Source organism: Chiloscyllium plagiosum, chromosome 24 (genome assembly GCF_004010195.1).
Source record: "Chiloscyllium plagiosum isolate BGI_BamShark_2017 chromosome 24, ASM401019v2, whole genome shotgun sequence".
NCBI lineage: Eukaryota > Metazoa > Chordata > Chondrichthyes > Orectolobiformes > Hemiscylliidae > Chiloscyllium > Chiloscyllium plagiosum.
In genome coordinates, this window is record NC_057733.1 from 23,128,528 (window position 1) to 23,155,380 (window position 26,853).

The following is a 26,853-nucleotide window of genomic DNA, read 5'->3' on the forward strand; positions in this document are numbered from 1 at the left end:
TGCAACAGCAACAGTATATGATGGATGGCAGTTATAGGAAGGGGGGAAAGTCTTAGATACAGTCACATAGATGGGTTAACTCCAGGAAGGGTAAGAGAGGTAGGCAGCTAGTGCAGGAGTCTTTTGTGGATATATCCATTTCAAACAGCTATGCTGTTTTGGAAAATGTAGAGGGTGATGGATTCTCAGGGGAATGTACCATGAACAGCCAAGTTTCTGGTATTGAGACTGGCTCTAATGCAACAAGGGGTACGTCGGCTTCCAAGAGATCAATTGTGTTAGGGGATTCTGTAGTCCGAGGTAAGACAGATGTTTCTGTGGCCAGCAGAGAAAAAGCAGAATGGTGTGTTGTTTCCCTGGTGCCATTGTATCTTGTTCAGAACACTTGGTGCTGTCAAATAATTCTTTTGGTGATTAACTTTCTTAAAAGTACTTCTACACCTTCATAACAAATCCCACATAACAACTGCCATACACACTACATCGAATAGATCAGCAGAAAACTGGCAACCCGGATACACAAGCACCAACTAGCAACGAACCACCCAAATCTCCCTCATCTCAATATATGCAGACAAGGAGGGCCATCAATTGGACTGCGATAACATAACCATCCTAGGACAAGTTGACCAGAGACATACATTGGAATTCCTAGAGGCCTGGTTTTCATCCTGGAATGCCATCAAGGCATGTAGAAATAGACCCCATATACAAACCACTGCAGAGAAAAACTAGAAATGATAACATCCTCCTTTACAGACCAGATCATATATTACGAAGCAGAGTAGAACTACAGCTTTGTGAAGTTGCACCGATGGTGTTACCTAGCACAGTGACGAAACGTTTGTATGGCAACCCCCCAACTCAGCGAACAAACCAACATTAACTTGATAAAGCCAGCAAGATTAAAAGCTTGAGAAGACCTGGTCCAATGAGAAAGGATAGTTTGGGAGACATTATTCAGGTTGCAAAATAGACAGGAATCATTTATTAAATCATGAGGAGCAGGACTTGTTAAAAAGCAGTAATTGTAAAGCTGCAGAAAGCAGGCCAAGTACAGTGAAACTGTGGAAAAGCTTAGGATTCAAAGGAGGACTACATATCTTTCACTGAGGAAGTTTGCATAGCTACCAAGGGTAGCACAAGATGGGAATTTTGAGTCGAATGAGAGAATTGGGACAGCATGATAGTTTCTCCCTCTTCAAACAATCAGACAGTTGGTGGTTAATGTGAATTGGGGCCACTGTTCTGGGAAAAATAGTGACTGCTGTTGCTGAACATGATGGAGGACAATGAGGGGAAAACAAAAGAAGACTAATGGATTATCAAGGGAAGGATGATGACACAACAAGAGGAAAATAGGAATAATGACAATTGGGAAGAGTAATTAAGGGAACCTAGGTGCTGAAGTGAGGATAAATAAGTAGTAATGGAGGAAAGTAGGACTTAGTAGCAGCTGTAAAATTTAGACTAGCGGATAGAGTCTTGTATCTTATATGTAAGTAGAAATGTAGATTCCATGCTAATGTCCTATAAACAACGATAAGGTAATCAGGTCATGATGTTGGTTGATGTAGAACAAATAATGGTCAGGATAACCTAGTTCCTCTTTGACTTCTACTGCTGGATCTTTTAAACCCTCCTGTGAAATAGGTGGAGTCTGTTTAATGTTTCATCTCCATGTATTATAACATGACTAAAATGTCACTTTTTTTTTAGAAAACTTCATTATCCAGTAATTATCCCAACGAAGCCAACCCTCACTACCAGTTATGTTCATGGTGCTGTGGATATCCCACTCATTTCCAAAAGCATTGGTCAGTGCCTTGAAGAAATAGCCAATAAGAGCCCTGATAAAGAGGCTATGGTGTTTCTGCAGGATGGAATCAGGAAAACATTTGGACAATTCAAACAGGAGGTCAGAACACTGCTTCGACTTAAAGATTCGTCATATTTTATTCCCTTCTTGTGTTTCAAATATTTTGTGTCATTAATAATGTTTGAACTAAAATATTCTTTAACTCATTGTGCTCCAAAAAATATTGGGTTAGTCTGCTGAGATATTGAAAACATTAACTTTATTTAAGAACCATCTAACTGTATGTTTATCTTGTTACAAAGCTGCAGGAGAGACCAAGATCATGTGACATTGCACAAACATGCAATGGGGATGTATAGTGTCTCTCATTAAGGTATCACATTCGGACTTAACCCCTTATACAACACCTGAACCCAAGTCTCTGATTCTACCCATGATATTACAGTTTCTTGCAGGTCTATGACTTCTGTTTCTTTCATGAAGGAATAACTGCTGTGGTGCTATTACAAGTCTACCTGCACATTATCTCAGCTCCTTTGGAGGAGAGTGGGAACTCAGGTCCTCTGTGTGATCTCTTGGATCTGCTGGGCCGGAGAATTGACAGAGAACTCCAGTTCAGTGAATAGGCCATCATCTGGACTTTTCAATGAAAGCAGCATCTCAGGTCTGTTTGGCAGAAGAACAGTTTCTTCCCCGCTGTTATTAGACTTATGAACAGGCCCCTCATATACTAGAGTTGATCTTTCTCTGCACCTTCTCTGGAGCTGTAACACCTTCTCTGTGAGATGGCGGCAGAGTTGGAAGCCCCAGTTGGAGCTCCTTTGCTCACCACTCCCTTTCCCTTTTCCTTCAGTTTTTTTTTTCTCCACTTTGTACCCCCCCACCCCCACCGGAGAATGGAATCAAGGAGTGGAGTGAGTGGGCCATGTCCCGCAGCAAAGTGGGCTGTGTCCAGCGGTAGAACAGAGTGACCACGGGCCGAGTCCAGCAGCAGAGCAAGCATGGGCTGAGTCTCGTGGCAGAACGAGCTGAGTCCTGAGGCAGCAGCGGAGTGAATAGGTGATTCCTGGAGTGGCAGCAGCGAGGCTGGCACATGGAGACAGTGTTGCCTGATGCTCTGGGGTCTGCAGCCATGGATTGGAACCTAAGTACTTAAGGTTACTTATTATCGTTCTGAACTTTTTTTCACAGATTCATGTTAATCTATATTTTTTTTTTACTCTGTGACAATGCTTTTTTTTTAACTGTAATATTTGTACCTAGGTACTTGTACCTAAGGTGTCACCATTAAAGGTAGCCATTGTAAAAATGTTTCACTGTACTCCTGTACTTCCGTACTGGAGTGCATGTGACAGTAAAGGATATTCTACTCAAAAAAGCAAAGGATATTCTGTTCTATCCACAGGTTTACTGATGACACCACTATGGTAGGCTGGATCAAACAGTGATGAGTCAGAATACAAAAAGAAATAGAGTGCTTGGTGTTATAGTGCAGTGATAACAATCTCTCTCCATACTGACAAAACAAAAGAACTGATCATTGACTTTGGGAAGAAAGGAGGAGGACATGCCCCATCTACATCAGCGGAGCTGAGGTGGAGAGGGTCAAGAGTCATTTCAGAACAGAAATGCGGAGACATTTCTTCAGCCAGAGAGTGGTGGGCCTGTGGAATTCATTGCCACGGAGTGCAGTGGAAGCCGGGACGCTAAATGTCTTCAAGGCCGAGATTGATAGATTCTTGTTGTCTAGAGGAATTAAGGGCTACAGGGAGAACGCTGGTAAGTGGAGCTGAAATGCGCATCAGCCATGATTGAATGGCGGAGTGGACTCGATGGGCCGAATGGCCTTACTTCCACTCCTATGTCTTATGGTCTTATGGTCTAAGAGCATCAAGTTTCGAGAGTGATGATAATCGACAACCTGTCCTGGATGCTTTGGTCAAAAAGGCTCAACAATGCCTCTTCTTCCTCAGGCGGCTTAAAAATTCAGCATGTCCATAAAGGACACTCTCAAATGTTTACAGATGCACCATTGAAAGCATTCTATCCAGCGCATAACATCCTGGTATGACAACTGCTCTGCCCAAGACCATACCAAGATGGTGTGCACAGCCCAGACCACCATGGAAGCCAACCTCCCATCCACTTACACTTATTGTTGCCACCAAAAGGCTGCCAACATCACTAAAGACTCCTCCCAACCTTGTAATGCTCTATTCCAATCCACTCCATCAGGCAAAAGATACAGAAGTTTGAACACATGCACCAAATGTTTCAAGAACAGCTTCTTCCCTGCTGTTAATAGACTGATGAATCGACTCTCTAAATTCAAATAATGGGACCTTGCTAATGTTGATGTTGCTTTGTGCACCTCCTATGCAGCTGTAACCTTGTATTCCCCATTCTGTCTAAGCACCCTATGATCTGTAAGTCCTTGTTTGCTATGGTTTCCTATGATCTGCCTAAACTGCTCACAAAATAAAACGTTTCACTGTACTTAGTTACATGTGACTACAATAAATCAAACCAAATAAAAAAAGTGTCTGATCTGTTTATTTTATTGCCCAAGAAGGGGATTGTGTAACATGTCAGCTGGCCATCTTTGGATGCATTGGCCTCTGACATGAATAGGTTCATGTCGGATGTCTGTGCATCTTGAAGTTCTAGTTGTTAACAATGTAAAGATAGATTTCCACCTCTTCAATGAGAACTCTGTATCCTTATTCACATCTTACCGTGGGGATACAGGAGACAAGGCATCTGCATCAAATCTCATCATCCTCCATGTAAATTGTTGTACTGCTGGAGTCATTTTTGGCAACTTACATGAATTTATGAAGATAATAAAGGCTGCCTTTATCTTGAAATGACGACATAGGACATAATCTGTAAAATTCTCTCAAGCCCGCATAGCAATTAATACTTCTAACTCTATCACTGTCTATCTCTGTTCAGCCGTCTGTCAGAGAATTGGTTGTGTAGTAAACTGGTGGCATTTTCTATCCACGTAAACTCGGAAAAAGTACGGATCTTTGTCCTGCAGAAAATGCATCTGCAGTAATGGCTGTAGGAAGCTATGGGTCACAGGGAGCTAAAATATCAGCTGATATCAACAGGTTTGATTTTCTCAAAAGACCTCTGCTGTGCTTCCTCCTATGTCATATGTTGGCTTGTTCTGTCAGCTGATGTAGTGGCTCATTGACAACAACTATTATGGTTCGAAACTTTGCAACTTGATTTACCAGATCTATGAATCTCTGAAGCTCAGCTATGTTCCAAAGGGTTGGAATTTCCTTAATTGCTAATGTTTTTTGGTCAACTCTGATACTGAATGCATCCACAATATGCTCAAAGAACATGACAATGGACTGTGTGGATTTGTGTTTCTTGATGAGAGCAAGCTTCCTGTACACATTGCAGCAAAGTGCGTGTGCTCTTGTCATGCTCTGTCTGAGTGGATCAATGGATGGATCATTATAACAATATAGCTCCATCCACTTCTACTGGAATGTTTGACAATGTCTTCTGCAGAATTTCTGCTCTTGATATGACACTGAAAGGTAAACAATTGAAACAAAACTGTCCCAACAGGTGGAATGAAGGTTGGGAACAACTAGGGTTCTTCGTATGCGGGTTAGTTACAAAAAAACACTATTAGCATTTAGCTTTATGAAGATTAAACTCATTTTTTACCCAATGTTGCGAAGATTTAACTCACAAACAACATGGGGTGAAATTTGCATTCATGCTGTGTTGTTCATTTGTGTGAGATAGAATGTTAGAGACGTACAGCAAGGAAACAGATTCTTCGGTTCAACTTGTCCATGCCAACCAGATATCCCAACCCAATCTAGTCCCACCTGCCAGAACCCGGCCCATATACCTCCAAACCCTTCCTATTCATATACCAATCTAGGTGCCTTTTAAATGTTGCAATTGTACTAACCTCCGCCACTTCCTCTGGCAGCTCATTCCATAAACAGCCCCCCTTTCTGCGTGAAAAAATTGCCCTTAGGTCTCTTTTATATCTTTGCCCTCTCACCCTAAACCTATGCCCTCTAGTTCTGGACTCTGACCCTCCCCTCCCCGGGGAAAAGAGTTTGTCTATTTACCCTATCCATGCTCCTCATAATTTTATAAACCTCTATGAGGTCACCCCTCAGCCTCCGACATTCCAGGGAAAACAGCCCCACTCCTTAGGACCTTACCATGAAGTGTATAAGTCCTGCTAAGATTTGCTTTCCCAAAATGCAGCACCTCACAATAATCTAAATTAAACTCCATCTGTAACTCCTCAGTCCATTGGCCCATCTGATCAAGATCCCATTGTAATCTGAGGTAATTTCTTCACTGTCCACTACACCCCCAATTTTGGTGTATTCTGCAAACATACTAACTATATCTCTTATGCTCACATCCAAATCATTTATATAAATGACGAAAAGTAGTGGATCCAGCACCGATCCTTGTGGCACTCCACTGGTCACAGGCCTCCAGTCTGAGAAACAACCCTCCATCACCACCGTCTTCTACCATCGAGCCAGTTCTGTATCCAAATGGCTAGTTCTCCATGTATTCCATGAGGTCTAACCTTACTATCCAGTCTCCTGTGGGGAACCTTGTCTAATACCTAACTGAAATTCATCTCTACAGATCCTGAAAGATTCTTTTGGTTTTGTGTACTGGAACCATTCTCCAGCTTCAGCCTGCAGTTTTATCATCGGTGAAATAGTTCCTTGCTTCAACGTAGTCAATTTTCTCTTTTTATCATCTTTATCTGTAGTAGATGAAGACCATTTTCTGAATGTAGACAGACACACTGATATTGTTTCAGGGTATAGAGTGATGCATTATGGTGTCTTCTACTTTCCTACTCCTCTGAACAGCAATGGAAATTTAACTCTGATGCTATTAGGTTGGTCTTCTCAGCTTTCAAGTTCCTCCAGTTTGCAAATCTGGTGAAATTCACTACAGGCTTTCCTGGTTAATGTCAAACGACTTTGGTTCATGTTGTCCTCTTACCTTGCGTTCTACACCTCCTGGCCTGTATGGTTTTATACATGGTGGCTGAAGAGAACCTCTTGCCATTGTTTTGTATCAAAAATTATAAAGCTAAATCCTATATCTAAAACATGCCACTTTTCCCTTTACTAGGGTATCAGCACTCCAGTAACTTCTACTTAGTTCCTTAATTGAAAACAACAGCATTGGTTAAATTCCCACACTGGCTGAAGTGTTGCCATGAAGGAGTCTTGTTAGTAATCTCTCTCCTCAGCTGAGGCATGATGATCCTCAGATTAAACCACCGCCAGTTTTCCCTTTGTAATAATGGAGTTGCCCTATGGAAATGCCTTTCCTTAGTAAGATAAGGTAAACATAATGTAAAATAGATGAGTCAATAAAATAAAAAGACTTAATGGTGACTTTACCCTTCCCTTACCTTATTAAGAAAAGGCTTCTCCAGATCATTCTTATTTTGTATGGCATGAATCTTGCACCTTTTGAGGGTTTTGTTTTTGGCTTATTCTGTAAATTTTCTTGCTCCAAAATAGCTTGGAACTGACCCTTCTTGCAAAACTGGCACTTGGTCTGTTTAGTGAAAGAAATATTTATGCATGTGTTTTTAGCCTCACTGCATCAACAACAGCTAACTTGGGTTGTTGATACACACTCTTCCTGCTTCTCCTGTTTTTGTACAGCCATCTCCCTTCTCCTAAACTTATCATACTTCACTGAAGTAAGTTTTTGGATGTTGTTCTTCCTATAACCCAGAATCCTCAAAAGATTTTGCGACCTGAACCTCAGTTTGGCTGCTCATTTGAATTGTCTTTGTGCATGCTTCTTCTATTTAATTGGCTTGCCAATAGTATTTTTCACAGATTGAAGTAGACATCAAGCGTTTTATTACTTCTTCCCCATTTGACGCTTTTTCTTCAGTAATCCTCATCAGATCAACCCCTGAATGATTTAGAATCTAGCAGATTGAACAAGAATGAAAAGAAAACATGGAAATTGCACACAATCTTGGTCAAGTGGAAATCATTGACCCTACAGCAGAAATTGATGATTGCTCATTGTCAGTCATCTTAAAAGTCAAGAGTTTTGATGCTTTTTTTCTTAATTCAAGAACAACAGTTACTGTGCTACCTGATACTTACATCTTACAGAATTAGAGCTGAATCAGAACCTTCACTATGTTTTCTCCAAATAGTAAAATACACTCCATGCTAAAATGATGACGATATTCCATGTTATGAGGAATTACCTCAGTCTCTCCAGAAACATGACTTTTCACCCATAAAAATTGGACAATATTTTATGAAGTTTTTGCTCATTTTTTTCAAATAACTGAAACATCTTACCAAAAGATTGATTAATCTTTTGCCAAGATGCATCTTGACTCTTTTAAGAGTTTGATCAGCTTCAAGATGAATACTTGCAGTCATGTTTGAAATTTTCTTTAGAAGTTCCTTCACAGGAAATGCACCTTGAGGTGAACCAGAGAATATGCCACTCATGCCCAGTTTTGGCAATTCAGGAAGAAAATCCTGCAGTTTCTGACTCTCCAGTCATTAGTGCAGCACAGCAGTATATCTCTCTGATATTCTTCATGACCAGGGTCAGCAGGATTCGCCACCTCTTCCTATGATGAGATTAGTTTAGGCGATAATAAATGTTAATGAAGACATGCTACATGTCCAATCATGTACCAATACTGTCATCTGTACAAGGTGGTCACAATGATCTTTCAACTGGTTTCAATCTGAACAAACCGATTAAAACTGAGAAGTATGGAAAGGATCACAGAGAACAAACCTTGGAAAGTCATTCAGAAAAAACTAGGACATTAAAATAATGTTCTCCTTCTGCATGAGCGCCTAGAAGATTTTTTTAAGTTCATCTAGCATTTTATGCAAACTGTCAGAAACAACAATATTCAATGATGAAATCCTTCTCATCTGGTCTTTTCATCCAGAATAGTTAGTAGCAACTATAAACGCAGTCCTGATGACAAATCTTCCAGTGCAAGGAGCAATCTTTGAAAATATTTTCAGTAATAATTTGCAGCATTTATACAAGTCTTTTGCAGAAGTGAATCAATACTCTGCAGCTTTCCTAATGATTCACTTGCCTTTTAGTCCAGAATACCGCATGAGTTCCACTGGGTAATGTTCTTGCCCCAACCATCTTCAGCTTCTTCATAAATGACTCTCCCTGTATAATATGGTCAGAAGCAGGAATGTTTACTGATGAGTGCAAGAAATTCAGCACTATTCTCAACTCCTCAGATGCTGAAGCAGTCCATGTCCAATGCAACAAGACTTGGACAACACTCAAATTTGTGCTGAAAAATTGCAAGTATTATTTGTGTCACAGAAATGCCAAGGAATGACCATTTCTGACAAAACAAATTACAACCATGTTCCTTGATATTCTATATCACTATCATTGCTGAACACCTCACTATTAACAATCTGGGGGTTACCATTGACCAGAAACTGAACTGGACTAACCATATAAATACTGTGGCTAAAAAAGCAGGCCAGAGGCTGGGAATCATACTGCGAGAATGCCACTTCCTGTCTCCCAAGACGTGTCCATCATCTACAAAGCATTCGTCAGGTGTGAAATGGAATTTTCTCCACTCCTGAATGAGTGCAGCTTCAAAAATTCTGGAGCTGTGAGGTTCTATATTCACATGGGTCTTTGGTTGACAAGAAGTTGATTGGTCTATAGTTATAATGTCAATGACAAAGGCCTTTTGAATTATCAACAACCTTGTGATTGGCTTTTAGATAACTGAACAGCTTGGGACTAGGGACAAGGTACTGGGAAAAAAGGATCAGATCTTCACCAATGTATTTTTGGCAGTTAAAAAAAACTTGAAGAAGTGTTTTCCTTACCTTCAGCAGCAAGCCGTGACTTTTAATTGATGAGTCAGCAAACCTTTATAAGTGAATCAACCACTCTGTGCCTCCTACAAACTAACGGAAACATTCAGAAAAGGAATGCTGAGAAGAAGCCTTCTGGTCAACAAAAAACAGCTCACAGATCTTGAGAGCAAAATCTACTGAATTTCCAGTTTTATCTCTGTCCATATGTAGTTTGTCTGTCTGTGGCTATCTGTCTGTGCATGCATAAAGGGATGTTTATAAGGAGATTAGGGTTTTAATCTGTAGTGTTATACAATTATAAAGACGTACAGCACGGAAACAGACCCTCAGTCCAACTTGCCCATGCCAACCAGATATCCCAACCTAATCTAGTCTCATTTGCCAGCACTTGGCCCATATGCCTCAAAACCTTTCCTATTCATATAGCTATCTAAATGCCTTTTAAATGTTGTGATTATACCAGCCTCCACCATATCCTGTGGCAGCTCATTCCATAACCCTTTGCTTGAAAAAGTTGCCCCTTAGGTCTCTTTTATATCTTTCCCCTCTCACCCTAAACCTATGCCCTCTAGTTCTGGACTCCCGCACCCCAAAGAAATGATCTTGGCTATTTACCCTATCCATGCCCCTCATGATTTTATAAACCTCTGTAAGGTCACCCCTCCGTCTCCGATGCTCAAGGGAAAATAGCCCCAGCCTATTCAGCCTCTTCCTTAGCTCAAATCCTGCAACTCTGGCAACATCCTTTTAAATCTTTTCTGAACCATTTCAAGTTTCACAACATCCTTCCTACAGGAGGGAGAAGAGAATGGCATACAATATCCTAAAAGTGACCTAACCAATCTCCTGTACAGCCACAATGTGACCTCCAAACTCCTATACTCAATGCTCTAACCAATAAAAGAAAGCATACCAAACGCCTTCTTCACTATCCTATCTACCTGCGACTCCCCTTTCAAGGAACTATGAACCTGCACTCCAAGGTCTCTTTGTTCAGCAAAACAGCAGGTTTTAACATTAAGTGTATAAGTCCTGCTCTGATTTGCCTTTCCAAAATGCAGCACCTCACATTTATGTAAATTAAACTCCAAATGCCACTCCTCAGCCTATTGGCCCACTTGATCAAGAGCCCATTGTACTCTGAGGTAACGTTCTTCGCTGTCCACTACATCTCCAATTTTGGTGTCATCTGTAAACTTACTAACTATATCTCCAGTGTCCACATCCAAATCACTTATATAAATGACAAAAAGCAGTGGACCCAGCACCGATCCTTGTCGCACTCCACTGGTCGTAGGCCTCCAGTCTGAATGGCAACCCTCCACCACCATCCTCTGTCTTCTACCTTCAAGCCAGTTCTGTATTCAAATGGCTAGTTCTTCCTGTATTCTATGAGATCTAACATTATCAACCAGTCTACCATGGTCAACTTCTCTTTTGATGATTGAATCCTGTACTGTAATAAAAACATGCCTAACTTAAAAGGTAGCATTTAATAATGCCATTTGAAGCTGTCAAAACATTTAACATTTACCTTTCAGAATGTTATCAGCTCCTCTGCTTCTGCTCTAGATTCTTTGAACTCTGAAACAGATTTTTGGAAGCCTCCAAGATCCACCTGATCTGATAAAAAGACTGGGGCAACAGGAAAAACAAATTTCCACTGAGGATCTTCTTGGCAACCCTGATGTGGATGTGCACATGAGATTTTGACCCAAGCCATTCCTGACCCACAAAACAGCCACACTATGTGTCGGCTGGGTAAGGCACAGAAATTTAAAATTCCAACAAAAATGGTGAGATGAAAATATTTCAGATCTGTGACCTGTTGTCAAAAAGCAGATCATCAACCTGAAACATCACTATTGAGGCAGCCCATGGCCAAAGGTGGCACAAGATGGCTGTCTGTGCATTTTTTAGTTCACATAATTATGGAGAAAAAGAGTTTTAACTGCAGCAACAGAATTGGCTTGCTGAGTTCATAATTAAAGTGAGATCATAAGTTAGCACAATGGTAGCTTGGAATGGAAGATAAACCCAAAATTAACAGATAAAACAAAGAATCTTACAAATTAAAATACAGGAAGTCTTGTACAAATTCACAGACCTGGCTATTTTTAAGAGTCTGATAAGAGATGTTTGTGAACTGACAGCCTTTCTAATTAGCAAGAATTAAAAGTGTGATCCCACAATAACGGAGACTCTATAGGTAATTGAATATTGAACATTGATGTTAGGTGTAGATTGCATTTCTTAGGAAATTTGGTTGAATTCCTTTAAAATAAATAGATAGTGGAGAGGAGCCAGCATCCTGTTGACAAGATGGACTGAATGACAAATGGGAAAGCAGATGACGTCTAAACAGCACCTTGAATTCGAGAAAATAAACAATGGCAGCTTCCCAACTGAAGTAAGTAAACCTAAATAATTATGGCGATAACTCAAATGAATTATTATGTCCAACGATCAAGGGGGATAGGGGGAGGAGGACAGAGATATCTTGAAAACCTTAGGAATTCAGCCAAGATTCTTGAGCTGGGAAAGTGATTGAGTTTCAGTATTATTAATTCAGTCTTATTATCAAAATGATACAGAAATATTTAGAGTAGGAACAGTAAATTTCGTCTGAGAAGCAATCTCCTGTTCAAATTAACTTACAGACAGACAAAGACTTATAATTAGATTAGATTTCGTACAGTATGGAAACAGGCCTTTTGGCACAACAAATCCATAACGACCCTCCGAAGAATAACACACCCAGACCCATCCCCCCACCCTGTATTTATCCCTGACCAATGCACCTCACACTATGGGCAATTTAGCATAGCCAATTCGCCTGACCTGCATGCCTTTGGATTATAGGAGGAAACCCATGCAGACATGGGGAGAATGTGCAAACTCCACACAGAAAGTTGCCCAAGATGGGAATTGAACCCAGGTCCCTGGCAATGTAAGGTAGCAATGCTGACCACTGAGTCACCATGCTGCTACTAGATAGAGGGGTAGTGTTTGTTTGACATTTCAAGGTTAGCTGGAACAAAAGCTGCTCACAACTCATTGGCTAAAGAATTCTAACATTAGGTATAACCATTTAACTTTGTATAGAACTAGTCTTATATTAGAACTGATATTAAAATTTTATAGCAATTAGTAGGAATTAGCATCTTCTTGTGAATTCCTAAGGTTTTCCAATGTATCTCTGTCCTCCTCCCTCCACCCCCCCCCTTGATCGTTAGACATAATAATTCATTTGAGTTATGTCCATAATTATTTAGGTTCACTTACTGCGGTTGGGAAGCTGCCATTGTTTATTTTCTCGAATTCAAGCTAGTGCCGTTTAGAGGTCATCTGCTTTCCCATTTGTCATTCAGTCCACCTTGTCAACAGGATAGAATAGTGATTGGAATAGTAGGAAGTACAAGATGAGTAACAGAATTCGATAAGGATGGTAATAAATACAGTGAATGACAGAATTTTTGAACACAGTCTTCAGAGATAAGCAAGTCTAGCAAATGTCTGAGAAAGAGTATAACTGTTAAAATTGGAAAGTAAATTAATAGGACATATTGTAAGATCCTGATGATAATGAGGTCTGGGAACTATCATGAGATCATGATGTCATTGTTTCACCTCCCTAATCTATACATCTAATCTTGTAAAATAATATATCAGTGATGAACACTCATATGGTGAAAGAACTCTGAATAAAGGTTACATATACTGCTGAACGCAGAATTGAGACTTCTCTTTGATATCTCTCCGAACAATTACCTTTCCATAGATATTGCCAAAGCTGTGGAACATTTCCAACATTTTCTGTTTTTATTAGTGGTTTGACAACTGACCTCAGTACACATGCACTCATATTTGAAGACAGTATCAGTCAAGGTCAGATGTGCCTGTTACACTCATTCCAGCACAGGTCATTACTGAGGATGGCACATTTATTGGAGGTGCTTCCTTCTGCTTTTTTGTTTAATGCACAACATCCTCTGCAATCAGTTTGAAGCAACCAGCTTGAAGAGATTTTATTGGATCATGCATTTGTTTAGATGTGTTATAGTATATTTGCATCTTCTGTATTCTGATTATGTAACATTTGTCCTTTCACAGGTTGACCAAATGGCTGCAGGACTGCTCGCCATTGGACTGGAGAAAGGAGACCGGCTAGGCATGTGGGGACCAAATATGTATGAGTGGGTATTGATGCAGTTTGCAACAGCACAAGCTGGTATCATTTTGGTAAGTAGTGAAAAAGTTCAACAATATTGGCATGGGCCAGGTAACCCTCATGAAGCCACTTGCTCAATGTATTCAGAAAGCAGGGCTTTTCCCAGCAGCACCCCCATTCCTGAAGTGATTCCTTAGAGCTGTCAGGCCAAAATGAGAAGGAATTAAAGTGGTTTGGCCTGTCTATTTGGCTACCTCTGACATCTGTCCGATATCTGTCAGCCCTCAGTTTAAAGCTATGTCCCATCATGATTGCGAGCCATCACAATCTGAGGAAGAAGGCTCTCACTGTACCTCCTATCTAATCTTCTGATCATCTTGTATGTCTCTATTAAATCACCTCTCAACCTTCTTCTCTCTAATGAAAAGAGCCTCAAATTCCTCAGTCTTTCCACATAAGACCTTTCCTCCATACCAAGCAACATCTTGGTAAATCTCCTCTAAATCCTTTCCATTCTTCCACATCCTTCATATAATGTGACAACCAGAACTGTACGCTATGCTCCAAGTGCGGCTACGCCAGAGTTTTATATAGTTGCAACATGACCTCATGGCTCTGAAACTCAATCCTTCTACCAGTAGAAGCTAACACACCGTATACCTTCTTAACAACCCTGTTGACCTGGATGGTAACTTTCAGTGATCTATATACATAGACACCAAGATCTCTCTGTTCATCCTCACTACCAAGAATCTTACCATTAGGCCAGTACTCTGTGTTCCGATTACTCCTTCCAAAGTGAATCACCTCACACTTTTCCACATTAAACTCCATTTGCCACCTTTCAGCCCAGCTCTGCAGCTTATCTATGTCCCTTTGTAACCTCCAATATCTTTCTGCACTGTCTACAACTCCACAAGTAGCACCACAACTGACAGAGCAGGCTGAGTCTTGAAGGATGTCTCTGCCAAATTGAGTTAGCAGGAGATGGTGAAAGAACCAACAAGAGAAAAAAAAACCTTGCCTGTTATTTTTAACAAGCTATCTGCTGCAGATGCATCTGTCCATGACCATGTCGGTAGGAGTGTTCAATCCTTGCCAAGTCAAAATCCCATCCCCACTGATGATATCCATCATTGTTGTGGCAATGGGGTGGCTTCAGCATTCATATGAGCAGCTCAAAACTAACCATCCATAAAGCATTGTGACCATCAGCAGTAGTAGAATTATATCTAACCACAGTCTAACCTAATAGCATGGCATATCCCTCAATCTACCATTGTCATCAGGCCAGGCGATCACCCCATTTCAGAGATGTGTAGGAGTTCATGGCAAGATCAGCATTAGGCATATCTAAAAAAGGATTCAGTTCCTTGGCAACATGCCACCAGAAATGCCACACCCGCCTACCAACCAATTAATGACTTCTTGCTGGAATTGAGTGGGAAACTCACTGAAAGCATAATGATAGGGCCAGGAGTCAAATCTCCATGGCCTTGTGCTATTGGTGAGGGTTGGCTCTATCCCTGACCCACATGATTTGAAATTGTAACATTTGTTTCTAATACATGTAACATAAGCTTATTGATTGTGAGCTTAGTAACAATATTCCATGATATTTGTTCTCACTGGGTAAATGTGAATAGTCTTTTTTCTTAAAGAACCAGCAGCTTTGAAATTTCCCATCTAATTCCTGAGTTGGATCAGGAAAATTGATTTTTTTTAAACTTCTTTGCACTAACCGATGAATAGCCAAGTTGTTTCTCAATAATATGCAGTAAATGGTGTCAAGCTGCTGAGTTTGCTTTGCACTGCACAAGATATTAAATTTTACTTTTTAACTCTGATCTCCTCTCCTTTGATCATAGGCTAATATTAATCCAGCATACCAGGCTCGTGAGGTGGAGTTTGTGCTGAGGAAGGTAAGCTGGGTTGGTGGTGTGCTCAGTACAGGAATCCCTCACTGAGAAATGAACTACAAGTGTCACTTTTATGATCTTTCAGTGGATGAAATCATCTCACAACCATCTCAGGGCTAGGAGGGCAGTGCTAAAGCAACAGTGCAACTTAGCCATACTAGTGGAATCATACCTTACAATGTCCCAGGCAGCACCATTACCATCCTGAATATTTCGTGTCCCATCAACAGGACAGACCCAGCAGAGGTAATGGCACAGTGGTATATGAAATAACTCCTGATACCAAGTGACCCTTTACTTACATGTGGAGAGCCCTTAACACTGATCCAGCTCACTCAGAGCCAGCTACCAGTGTGAACAGGATGTTTGACACTCCTTTTTTTCATATTAACCAGTACAAATTACAAACAAACAGTTAAATCTAACTGTATATACAAGAAACAGCAATTTACAAGGGAATGGGGCAGGAAAGCCAGACCCCAAACCCCACCGTACAATCAGTTCACAGGGAAATGAGGATGAACCTCGAATCCCACCTTACATCAATCAAGAATGAAACAGTAAACGCAATCACATACAGACAGTCTGATAAATCGAACAGTAAAACAGTGTATGTATCACCGACATTCCTGGCAACCCAGCCAACACCTGTCCCTCCCACCTTCCAGCCACTCAAAGATAGCCTGCCACTTCGAGCTCTCAGTCTGCCCCATGCCCCTTCTGGTCCTCAGTCCACCCTGACACACCTTCTAGCCACCTCTACGACAGCCTGTCCTGTTTCCCTACAGCCCCGCCCCCGCCCCCAGGACGACAGCGATCAGGACAGTCTACCCACCTTTGGGCTTTCCTAACCACCCTCTCACGCCTTCTGGCCATCTCCAGGACAGCCGCCCCGGTACCTGCCCAGGGTGACAGTGCTGCGGATGGCCTTCCTTCCTTCCAGCTCTCAGTCTGCCCCTATGTACCATCTGGCTTTTACCCATCCCAATGCACCATCCGACCTGTGGATTGCCCTGACACACCTTTGGGCCACTTCTAGGATAGCCCATCCCCCTCCCTGGGACAACTGTACATAGAGCAGCCCACAAACCTTCTGGATCTCGGCCTGCCCCTACATAACTTCTGGCTCTCGGCTACTCTAACACACTTTCCAACCACCTCAAGGACAGACTGTCCTGATAACCCCTTTTCGGGACAACAGCCCTCAGAACAGCCTACCTACCTTCCGGCTGCCAGGGTGACTGGCATCAGGGTGGGCTATCCACCTTCTGGCTTTCAGGGCAGTGTACCCACCTTCTGGTTCACAGGATGGCCTACCCACCCTTCAGCTCTCAGAGTGACAGCTTTTTGGGATGACCTGTGAGCCTCCTAGCTCACACTGAGGCCTGCCAGATGGAGTGACACACAAGACAGTGCAGGTGATAAACCAACAAACAACAAGACAGAGTCAATTACCAACACACAGAGTCCTTTCTGGTACACAGAGTCCATTACCATAAACAATTATCTTCAAAATGCAAAGTCCATTTCCAGGAACAGAATCCATTCCAGTATGCAGAATACATTGTCAGAGATAGAGTCCACAACCAAAGGCAGAGTCCACTCCTGAAGACAGCAAATACACACCCCACCACACACACACACACAGGTGTTCAGTCTCCATAGAGGCCTGGTTTATCCACAGAGAACCAAGCCCACTCACAGGAACACAGTACATAGTAAAGGTGCAATTAACTCACAGGGGTTTGGTCCACTCCTGAAGGTAGAGTCCACTTCCAAAGGCAAAGTCCACTCCAGAACTGCAGGACTCAGCAAATGTTCACCTCCCAGCGCACATACAGGTGTTCAGCCTTTACAGAGGTCTAGTCCACTGTCAAAGGGCCAGGTCTACCCACAGGATCAGCTCATCTGGAAAGATGTATTTTCTCACAAGGACTCAGTCCAAACACCAAAAAAGTGAAAAAAAATGGAAAAAAAAAAGAAAACCAGAATGCAAGGGCTCAGCCCTGCCACAAAATCAACAAAGTCCTTTTCACAAAGTAAAAGAAAAAAGAATAACACATAGGCTGTAACCAGCCAGTGAACTAACAATCTCCTAATGAGAACTGAATTATACCGGTAACACATTGACTGTGTAGATCAGGCAGTTTAGGAATCAGTCCTAAATAAAAAGGAATACCAGTTAACAAACTGGCTATATGATTCAGCCAGTTTAGAAATCAGGTTCCCCAAAAATAAACAGAAACCAACAGCAGCAATACACACTGACTGTGGCCCAGAGTCAGCTCAGAGTCAGTCCCCTCCCTGACACAAATGGAAGATCCAGCTGCCTCAGAGCCAGTTCTCAGAGTGAACAGGAAGTCTGATATTCTGTTCTTTATTTTATTAAACAGTACAAAATACAGTTGTCAATAAACAGAAAACAGCAGTTCACAAAAAAAAACTTTATACAGCGGAAGGGACAGAAAAGCCAAACCCCATACCCCACCGTTCAACAAGTTTTTAGGGAAATGAAGTCAAACCTCAAATCCCACTTTCAGTCAAAGGTAACAGTAACAAACACAGACAAGGCAGTGCAATCAGACGAGAAACAGGGCATAGAACACAGACCCAAAATAGCTATAAACAAGACACCTGACACCCATCCACACCACATAGATCAGACCACCCTTGGCTAGCCTTCTTGTAGGACAGTTGTCTGCCTTCTGGTCTCCGGCCGTCCTATGTACTAAGTGACCCTCTCCAGGCCCACTTTCCTCCAGACTGGTCATTGACCGTCCAGCTCCCAGTCGCCCTGTGTACTGACCGGATTACCCCGGGCTGCTTTCCTACGAGCTGGCTGTTGGCCTTCCGGTCTCCGGCTGCATTGCATACTGACTGACCCTCTCCAGCCCGCTTTCCTCCAACATGGTCATTGGCCACCGGCTCCGGGTCATCCCGTGTACTAACCAATCACCCCCACCCTCCTTTCGTACAGTCAGGCTGTTGGCCTTCCAGCACCCAGCTGCCCCGCATACTGACTGACCCTTTCTCCTGGCCAGCTTTCCTATGGATCGGCCATTGACTGTCCGGCTCCCAGCCTACCTGCACACTGACTGATCCTCTCACGGTCGGGCTTCCTATGGGCTGCCATCAGCCGCCTCGCTCAGCTTCCCCATGAACTGACCAGCTTGCCCTATGCTGGCTTTCCTGCGAGGACGTCAGCAGTTGCCTGGCCCCACCTGCTCTCGGTCCACCTTGATACACCCTCTGGCCACCTTTAGGACAGCCTGTCCTGTTTCCCCACCCTCCCCACCCCGAGGACGACAGCAATCAGGACAGCCTACCCACCTTCCGCTTCCCTAACTGCCCTCGCACGCCTTCTGGCTATCTTTAGGACAGTCTTCCCCGGTACCTGTCTGGGGTGACAGTGCTGAGGACAGTCTACCTGCCTTCTAGCTCTCGGTTTGCCCCTACGTACCATCTGACACTACTGTTCTTTTTTTTCCAGCCATCTTGGAGTCAGTTTCTGAAGTGTGGAGACTCTAAATGTCCAGTTTATTTATTTTTATTTCTATTTTTATTTTATCAAACAGTGCAGTTTACAAACAAACAATAAACAAGAACAGCTGTAAACAGAGAAACAGCAATTTACAGGGAAGTGAGGTGGCAAAGCTAGGCCCCAAACCCCACCGTTCAATCAGTTTTCAGGGAAAATGAGGACAAACCTCAAATCCCACTTTCAGTCATCAAAAGTAACAGTAACAAATACATACAAGACAGTCCAACTGGAAATGAAACAGTGCATAGAATGTAGAGCCCCCTATCCCCCCCTCCCCCCACCCAACCAGCAACCCAGCAAGCCACTCCTCCCTCCCACCTTCTGGCCATTCTAAGGCAACCTGTCCCATTCCTCTTCCAGCTCTTGGCCTGCCCCATGCCCCTTCCGGCTCTCAGTCCGTCCTGACACAACTTCCAACCACCTCTAGGACAGCCCGTCCTATTTCCCCAACCCCCCCGAGCACAACAGCAATCAGGACAGGCTACCTACTTTCCGGCTTCCCTAACCACCTTCTCAAGCCTTCCGACCACCTCTAGGACAGCCTACCCCGGTACCTGCCCGGGGTGACAGCCCACCCCCCGTACCTGCCCGGGGTGACAGCACTGAGGAACATATACCTGCCTTCTAGCTCTCGGTCTGCCCCTACGTACCATCTGACACTCCTGAACTTTTTTTAAGTTGTATTAAACAAATTACAAAACAGTTTACAAAAAAAACAGTTAACATTTACAGCTGTATACAACAGCGATTTTACAAGGGAGAGGAGCAGTAAAGCCAGGCCACAAACCCTACCGTTCAACCAGTTTACAGAGATGAGGACAAACCTCAAATCCCAGTTTCATATATAAAAGACAGTGACAATGACATTTGTACGTAAAAGGACAATCCAGTTACATAACAAAAAAAAGTGCATACAATACAGACCCAGCAAGCCCCCGTCCCTCCCACCTTCCGACCACTCTAAGGCAGCCCGCCCCTACCCACCTTCCGGCTCTCGGTCCACCCCATGCCCCTTCTGGCTCTCAGTCCGTCCTGACACAACTTCCAACCACCTCTAGGACAGCCCGTCCTATTTCCCCAACCCCCCCTGAGCACAACAGCAATCAGGACAGGCTACCTACTTTCCGGCTTCCCTAACCACCCTCTCACGCCTTCCGGCCACCTCTAGGACAGCCTACCCCGGTACCTGCCCGGGGTGACAGCCCACCCCCCGTACCTGCCGGGGTGACAGCACTGAGGAACATATACCTGCCTTCTAGCTCTCGGTCTGCCCCTACGTACCATCTGACACTCCTGAACTTATCTGTTAGCCAAGGCTCCCTGATTGGACCAAATTTACAGTCCTGATCAGAGAACTTATTCGATGAGGTCCACCTTGCTGACCTCATTACAATCACCAAATCCCTCCCCACTCTGAGTCTGAGGATATAGATCAGTTTTTTTTTGTAGCTCCCCCTGGGGCATTTTAGCACTGAGTCAGGTTTCTCCAACTCTGCCTCTGATACAGACAACATGTTATGCACAGTAGCTTGTCTCTTGCATCTTGGAGACTCTCGGAAGAAATTTATTCTCTTCTTCAGGCAGCAAAGGTGTTGAGGCAGTGACATTCTGCTGTGTCCATCTCAGATTCGGAGATATCTTCAGCGCTTGATGGAGAGGGAGAACATGTTCTGGAACAGTCAGAAAGGCTGTCAAGGAGCCGGGCAAAATTTGCTCCCACCCAGTTTGCAAGTTTGTGGTCTATGTGCTTGTTCAGGACCATCACACCTAATGGACTTGACCTTGCATCAACCATGTCATTTACCCATGCAGGGCCAATCCCGTGATCCCTACACCAAACCTCATCCCCAGAAATAAAGTTTCTTTCTCACTTTGCAGAGTCTTGTGTCCAGCATTGGTGTTTCTGATACTGTTTCAACGTTGCCTCCACAGCACCCCCTCACCCAGTCCAGGAAGATCAGATTTAACCTGATGTGGAATCTTCTCCTCATTAGCAACTCTGCTGGAGCTATCCCTGTGGTTGCATGAGGTGTGGTCTTATAATCAAACAAGAAACAGGACAGTTAGGTATCTAGTGAAGCTGTAGGCTGTCTCTTTAAGCCTGCCTTCAAAGTTTGGACTGCTCTTTCTGCCAGACCATTGGATGATGGATGGTATGGAGCTGTCCTTATGATAAATACCATTTGACTTTAGGAAATTCTGAAATTCCCTGTTGGTAAATGTTGGCCCATTTTCTGTGACCACCATTTCTGAGAGTTCATGTATTGCATGAATCATGTTCATGTATGCAATTTTTCTGTCATCATCCCCATGTTTGACGAATGAACTCTATGTACGTCCAGCCACATTGAGTGGGCACATACAGAGACTAAGAAATTGATCCCATGACAGGACCTGCATAGTTGACATGTAAGTGAGTCCAGGTTTTACCCAGCCATCATTCCCACGAATGTGAGGGATCGTCTGGCAGTAAATTTTGAGTTGGTTGGCACTTTGGGCTCTTCCCCATCAATGCAGCTATGTCTGCATCCAATCCTGGCCACCAGACATAATTTCACACCAACGTCTTCATTTTGGAAACCCCTGGATGACCCTGGTGGTGTACAGCCAATATCTGGTGGTGACCTTTATCTGGGGCAATCAGTGTAGCTCCCCATAATGATATGCCAACTTCCAGTGTGATCTGGTATTGCCAGCTCCAAAAAGATTTCAGTTCTGATTGTGTTGGCCTTTTGGTTCCCCCTATCATCTGCAACTGTTTCACTTTTGCCAGGAATGGATCTTTCTGTGTGTAAAGTCAGATATTGTCAGTTTTGATTTTAAGTGTGTCTGAAATTTTAAAAGCCTCACAGGCCCTTCAGGTGGCAGTACTGCTGGTGGTATAAATGCTATTGGGGCAGCTCAATACACCTGCGTTTGCCACTTGGCCTCCTGGATGATGTTCCAACTCATAATTATACACATTTAGTGTTCGAGCTCAATGCTGAGTTCAGCGTGAAGCTACAGGTGACACTGCCTTGTCTTCTTTAAGCACACCTTGCAGAAGTTTGTGATCCATAATGATTCCAAATTTACGTCCGTAAAAGTATTATTGAAACTTCATGACTCCAAACATGACTGCCAATCCTTCTTTCTTTATCTGGGCATATTACACTCTGCATTAGCCAAAGTCCTGGATGGCATACACTATTGGGCATTCCTTTCCATTGAGCCATATGAGTTAAAACTACCCTGATGCCGTACGAGGAGTCATTGCATGTCAATATCAGATCTCGCATGGGATCACAGTGTGCCAACACCTTAGAGGATGATAGCTGTTTCTTCACTTTCCTGAAAGCTATGACTAGGCAAAGCATCCATTGTCAAGGCTGACCATTTCTTAAGAGTTGATATGAAGGTGCCAGGATGGAGCCAGCTTATGTATGAACTTTCCATAATAATTCACCAGCCCAAGGAAAGACCTAAGCTCCCATACAGATGTGGGAGCTGGGGCACCTTTGACCACCCTCACTTTATCTTCCAATGGGTCTTGTCGAATATGTAGCCCAACCCTCTGAAGGCATGTGCCCACCTGGAAGAAACATTTATAAACCATGTCAAAATTCTCTAAGTGCTCCTTATTGGTCTTCCCTTTTTCTAGCATGTCACCTAGATAATTGGTGATATGGGGTAGACGTTGTAAAATGTTCTCCATCATCTGCGGAAAAATTGCATAAGCTGATTAAACCCCAAATGGCAGCCTCGTGTATTGATACAAACCCTTATGAGAATTAATTATAGCATACTCTGGGAATCGTCATCTAACTGCAATTGTAAGTACGCATGGTTCATGTCAGGCTTCATGAAGGACAGCCCTCCTGTAGCTTTACATATAAGTCCTCTATGTAAGAGATTGTGTATTTTTCCAGCTGCAAATAGTGGCTTACCATTTGTTGAAAATCTCTACAAAGATGAACCTACCAGTCAGTCTTCATGATTGGTACGGCCTGTCCTGTCCATTTCACAAACTGGACTGGTTTTTCTGATTCCTTCAATTTCTCGCTTTCTGATTTCTGCCTGTATTTTTGCCCGTAAGGCAAATGGCTCTGGGCTTCTTGCAAAATGGCCTTGGCTGCTTTGATAGTCACTAGACCTTCCTGAAAAACATCCAGGTATTTAAGTAGGACTTCACTCAGGCAGCCACTTTCTAATCAAAAAATGTTAAGCCAATCTTGGTGAATCTTTCTCACCAATTTTGCCCATCAAGCTTGGGCCTGAGCCTTTTACTGCAATCAGTGGGAACGGAACCAGTTGCTCCTCATAAGAGACTGGAATCAAAATTGTATCATGATAGTAATCAGTTTCCACTGGTTGGAGACATATCCAGCAAAAAGAAGCTTGTTCTGATTGTTGGAGACAATCATCTCAGTCTCAGGATATTATTATAGGAGTCCTCAGGGTAGTTTCTTTCGTCCAAACATCTGTGGCCTCATCAGTGATCTTCATTCCAATATAATGTAGATTTGGTGATGTTCACTGATGATTACATAGTACCATTTTTAGTTCCTCAAATACTGATTTAGTGCATATCTGTATACGGCAGACAACATCCAGACTTGGACTGATAAGTGGCAAATAATATTTGCACCACAGAAATGCTAGGCAATAATCATGTCTAGCAAGAGAGAATTTAACAAAAAACCCAAAGAACTGTGGATGCTGGAAATCAGAAACAAACACAGAAATTGCTGGAAAAGCACAGCAGGTCTGGCAGCATCTGTGGAGAGAAGCTTCCTTTGACATTCAAGGCATAATCCCCACTATCATCATTTCTCATTGTCTTTTCATTCACTATGAGAAACCTGAATGGACCACCATGTAAATGGTTAGAATAGCACAGAGATTGGGAATTTTGATTCCATAAAAGCCTCAGCAAGAGAAATATCTTATCTGAAAGGACCTAGTAACAAGGCGCATGAGCTATGTACCAGGTAGAAGCCTCTTATTCAACAGGATACCATCTGGATGTTGCTTATCCACCACTTACTTTTCTGTTACAAAGTATTTACGGCACAGAGAAATAGCTTTTCCATTTGTGGGACAGCATGGTGGCACAGTGTTTAGCACACCGATCTCACAATGCCAGGAACCTGGGTTCAATTTCACCTTCGGGCAACTGTCTGGAGTTTGCACATTCTCCCTGTGTCTGCATTGGTTTCCTTTGGGTGCACTGGTTTCCTTCCACAGTTCAAAGATGTGCAGGTTAGGTGGATTGACCGTGCTAAATTGCCCATGGTGTCCAGGGATGTGCAGGCTAAATGAATTAGCCATGGGAAATGGAGGGTTAAAGGGATAGGACGAGGGAGTGGGCCTGGGTGGATGCTCTTCGGAGAATCGGTGTGGACTGGATGAGCTGAATGACCTGCTTCCACATTGTAGTGATTCAATGAATTAGGACTCATCTCTCCAAATACAAGTGCACACTTTTCCCCTTTGCATATTCTCGTGACATGCCCATTCAGATCAACCGGAGCAATCCAAGGGGGACTTGTTCTGGTCGTTGTGGCCCAGATGGGGAAGTGGAGATAATGGCTGTGGTGGAGGTGGTGACTGTGGAGAATGGTGTGGTGGTGCCAATGACTATGGTGAAGGCTGTTGTGGTGACAAAGACTGCGTGGAGTTGTAATGTGGGTGAAGAATGTGAATTTAATGAGCATTGTGGTAGTGGCAATGAATGTAGTCTCTGTTTCATGTCTCCGTTTCTTTCTACAGGTTGGCTGTAAGGCTCTGGTCTGTCCCACAAAGTTTAAGACCCAAATTTACTATGACATCATTAAGCAATGTTGTCCAGAATTGGAAAAAGCCACTCCTGGGGACCTGAGGAGCAAAAGGTACATACTGCTGTCAGTACAGACACATCAACTTGGCTCAGAGTAAGAAGCAGAGAGGAATTAATGTTATTAGCAAATGTCTGGCACAACTCCTTGGGAGGAGCAAACAGAGAAAGGGACAAGTGTTCTGGAAGACAGAGGGTACAGTTGGTAGATGGTAGGTGTGGTGGATAAGTAAACAGATGGAGAGAATAAAGGAGCTTGGGGTTTAGAGATATGGGGCAGAAGAGGGGTGGATGTGATGGAAGGGATATGGAAATCAGGCAGGAAAGGGGGGGGGGGGTGTTTTGACATTTGAAAGGGAGATTGGGCAGGAGAGATGGTCAGCAAGGACTGAACTAACAGATTCTGTACTGTTCCAAGGATGGATTTCTGGACTGTCTGACTTTTGAGAACAGGAGGAACTTATGACACAGGAGGCTTTTGTTTTCTGTGTTCCAACTGCTCTTGGCCTCACAAGAATGGACGTGAACAAATCCTGAACTGTCTTACCTCTTCTGACCCCCTACTTCACTTCCCCGTCTTCACTGCAGCTTCCCCATTCAGACAGATGATCTCATCAGAATCTACTCTGTATATTTAGAGAAGAGTCCTGTGGCTTCCAGACATATGGGAACTTTGGTTCCCCATCTATCATGTCATAAAGTCATTTATAGCACAGAAGAAGGTGATTCAGCCAGTCGAGCCCATGCCAGCTCCTCAGAGAACAATGTAGTCGTTCGCACAGCCTCCTCTCAGTCCTTATTGTCCTGTAAGTATATTTCCTTGAAGTGCTGGCATACATCATTTGTGTTTCAGCATATTCTCTTATCGCCCTTGTCATGTGAGGAGTGCTGGTTTCTGTTTCCTTTACCTTTTGCCCTTGTTGGAATGTACGTGAAGTTTCTCCTCTTTAAAGATGACTCATTATTCTGATACAGTATACCCTGTCAGTCTGTGGTTCTGTTTTAATGTGGGTAAATACATTCCCATCACATTGAAATTATCCCTCCTCCAATTCAGAACATTTATATTTGATTGCATAATATGAATCTCCATTATTAATTTAAATCTTAAGATACAGTGGTCACTCTTACCCAAATTCTCTCACATAGACACTTAGCACTTCTCATTTACCAGTATCAGATCCAGTTACATCTTTTTCCTTTTTCGGCCAAGAATATACTAATCAAGGAGGTTCTTCCGAATACAGTTTAGAAATTCATCCCTCTTTTTACTGTTTACTCTAACATTATTCTAATCAATATTTGAATAATTTAAATATTCTGTCTGTTGTGATGCAAAACAGCTTGTGCTTGAGCTAATTTGTTGCCACCATCCCCTTTCCTTGACTAGATGTAAGGGCCTATATGGTTTACACTAGCAGCAGAAAATCACTAGTAAGTCTTAACAAGAAGAGGTTCATGTCAAAATGACAAGTAATTTATTACATGATGGCATTAGTAAGATAGATATTGTTACTGCAGCAATGAGGAAACCTAGGATATGGTTTTCACTATACAAGATCCTAAGCTGTTCTGCCTTTCCACACCCAAGTTTGGATTTTTATTTCAGATTTTCAATATCTGCAGTATTTTGAATTTTATTTGGTAGTCCTGCCTTTCTGAGACTTCCACACATGCAATGGTTAATTTTATT

General features: G+C 42.8%; 1 protein-coding gene across 4 annotated transcripts in view; it reads left to right on the forward strand.

Annotated features, from left to right (window-relative positions):
• acsf2 (acyl-CoA synthetase family member 2) overlaps positions 1 to 26,853 on the forward strand; it is a 181,656-nt gene that overhangs the window by 42,812 nt on the left and 111,991 nt on the right. For all 4 annotated transcript variants that reach the window (XR_006315206.1, XM_043714578.1, XM_043714576.1 and 1 more), the window contains 4 exons: positions 1,720 to 1,918; positions 13,828 to 13,956; positions 15,754 to 15,807; positions 25,097 to 25,215. Coding sequence is in view for 3 of the 4 variants with exons in the window: in XM_043714578.1 (XP_043570513.1) it covers positions 1,720 to 1,918; positions 13,828 to 13,956; positions 15,754 to 15,807; positions 25,097 to 25,215 (501 nt within the window). In the remaining variant the exon portion in view is untranslated. The remainder of the gene's footprint in view (positions 1 to 1,719; positions 1,919 to 13,827; positions 13,957 to 15,753; positions 15,808 to 25,096; positions 25,216 to 26,853) is intronic.